The sequence below is a fragment of the Poecilia latipinna genome, unplaced genomic scaffold, assembly GCF_001443285.1.
Source record: "Poecilia latipinna isolate Pla-1442-1.1 unplaced genomic scaffold, P_latipinna-1.0 Scaffold21, whole genome shotgun sequence".
Lineage (NCBI taxonomy): Eukaryota > Metazoa > Chordata > Actinopteri > Cyprinodontiformes > Poeciliidae > Poecilia > Poecilia latipinna.
The window spans coordinates 200,480-202,142 of record NW_015112637.1 but is presented as its reverse complement, the minus strand read 5'-3'; the positions used below and the strand labels follow the sequence as shown (position 1 = coordinate 202,142).

Sequence of the window (1,663 nt, the reverse complement as noted above, 5' to 3'; positions counted from 1 at the left end):
TTCCCCCCCCCCCATGCCCCCCTTTCCTTTCAACTAACTATAAAAAAAAGGCCCCTAGAGCCAAAAAAACCTTAAAAAAAAAAAAAAAAAAAAAACTTCTGACAAGCCTTTACAACCATTCCACCATCAGCTGAAAAGGCAAAAAAATAGTGCCCTCTATGAGGAAGATGAACAGGAAAAGGCCAAGCATACCAATAACCCCTGATGCTAACTGTGGTAGCGCTATAACCTTGCTGAAACCTAAAAAACTTTGAAAGATGCAAAGGTAGACAAACATTACAGTAAAAGAGAAAATAAACAAGGTGGTAAATGTTACTGTTGTATATCTGCCACTTACTTGATGGCTTCACACATGTCCAGACCCATTTTCACACAGTTTTTAGCGTGGTTTGGCAAAGACTCCGGGAGCCCAGAGACACAGTAGTAACAGTCGCCAAGAATTTTGATTCGCATACATTCATTTTCCTGCACAGAGAAACACACAGAAAAGTTACTGAAAGACCTTCCAAGTGGCCTTTTAAATGTAATCTCACCAAATCACCTTTTAAAGACCTTTCTGAGCTCATCACATTTTCTTCACCGTTAAGTACACGATAGGTGAAAATAAAATTTTGTCATGTTAACCACAGCAAATTGAATCACTAGGTGTAACTCTATATGAAATAATAGCCAGGGTAATGGTAAAAGACATTTGGATATGTGAGAGCAGGTTAGTTGACGTATAATTTGTGAGTTTGAATATCAGCTTTGTTACTTGGCATGCAGCAAAGCTGCCCAATCAGCGATGGTTAAGACCAATAAAAATATTGACCAGGATCTAAGAAAGGCTTTTTACCTTTGCAATTTGATCAAATTTGCCAAACAGCTCATTCAGCATGTGCACCAGTTCTCCCGGTGAGCAGTCACTGGCCAGGCGTGTGAATCCAACTATATCTGCATAAAGGATGCTAAAACGGCAAAAGAAATAATTCATTTTAGTCAATTTATATTTCCCAGGAGGCAACATTGTTTTTGTCATGAGCTAATTCAGATCCCCATTTGGCCAAACACTGTCACAACAACTATTTAATCTACTACAGATTTCTTCTGTTTTTTCCTTATTGAGACAATTAAATGTTTCTGATTAAGCTAGTGCCAAATATTTCATTTATTGAAAGAAAAACCTATATTTAGTCAGGTTATCTTTGTATGATAAAACTTGCTTGATCATTTGAAACATACTGTCAAAGAAAAACAAAAAAAAGCACTTTTTTTTTTTGACAGCACCATGCAAATAGTAAGAACATCTACATGCCTGACGTTGGTGTGCCTCTGGACGTAGAGGTTGTGAAAGTTGTTTGTGTTCTCAATCTGGCCAAAGTTCGGTCCCTTCAGCCTCTGAATGATCTCAGCTTTCATTACACGAGCAATGTGAGCTGGCAGTAGAGACAAAAGAAGACGTTCCTGAAGAGAGTAACACAAAGAAATACACAGAATGCACAAGTGTCATTATAAAGTCAAAACAAAAACTAATGGAAACATACTATTACGACGACTGGCATGCCAAACACCTACTTCAGCATTACAAATTTCTTTCTCTGTTTTGACTGAACTAACAAGAACTTCAGAAAACTCCAGCTTTTCGCCAGCTCCTTTCTAGATAGATAGATAGATAGATAGATAG

General features: G+C 37.6%; 1 protein-coding gene across 1 annotated transcript in view; it reads right to left on the bottom strand.

Annotated features, from left to right (window-relative positions):
- LOC106949352 (adenylate cyclase type 2-like) overlaps positions 1-1,663 on the bottom strand; it is a 29,331-nt gene that overhangs the window by 21,059 nt on the left and 6,609 nt on the right. The window contains exons 2-4 of the mRNA XM_015035541.1: positions 1,295-1,476; positions 836-947; positions 338-465 (exon numbers count right to left, since the gene is read on the bottom strand). Coding sequence (XP_014891027.1) covers positions 338-465; positions 836-947; positions 1,295-1,476 — 422 coding nt within the window. The remainder of the gene's footprint in view (positions 1-337; positions 466-835; positions 948-1,294; positions 1,477-1,663) is intronic.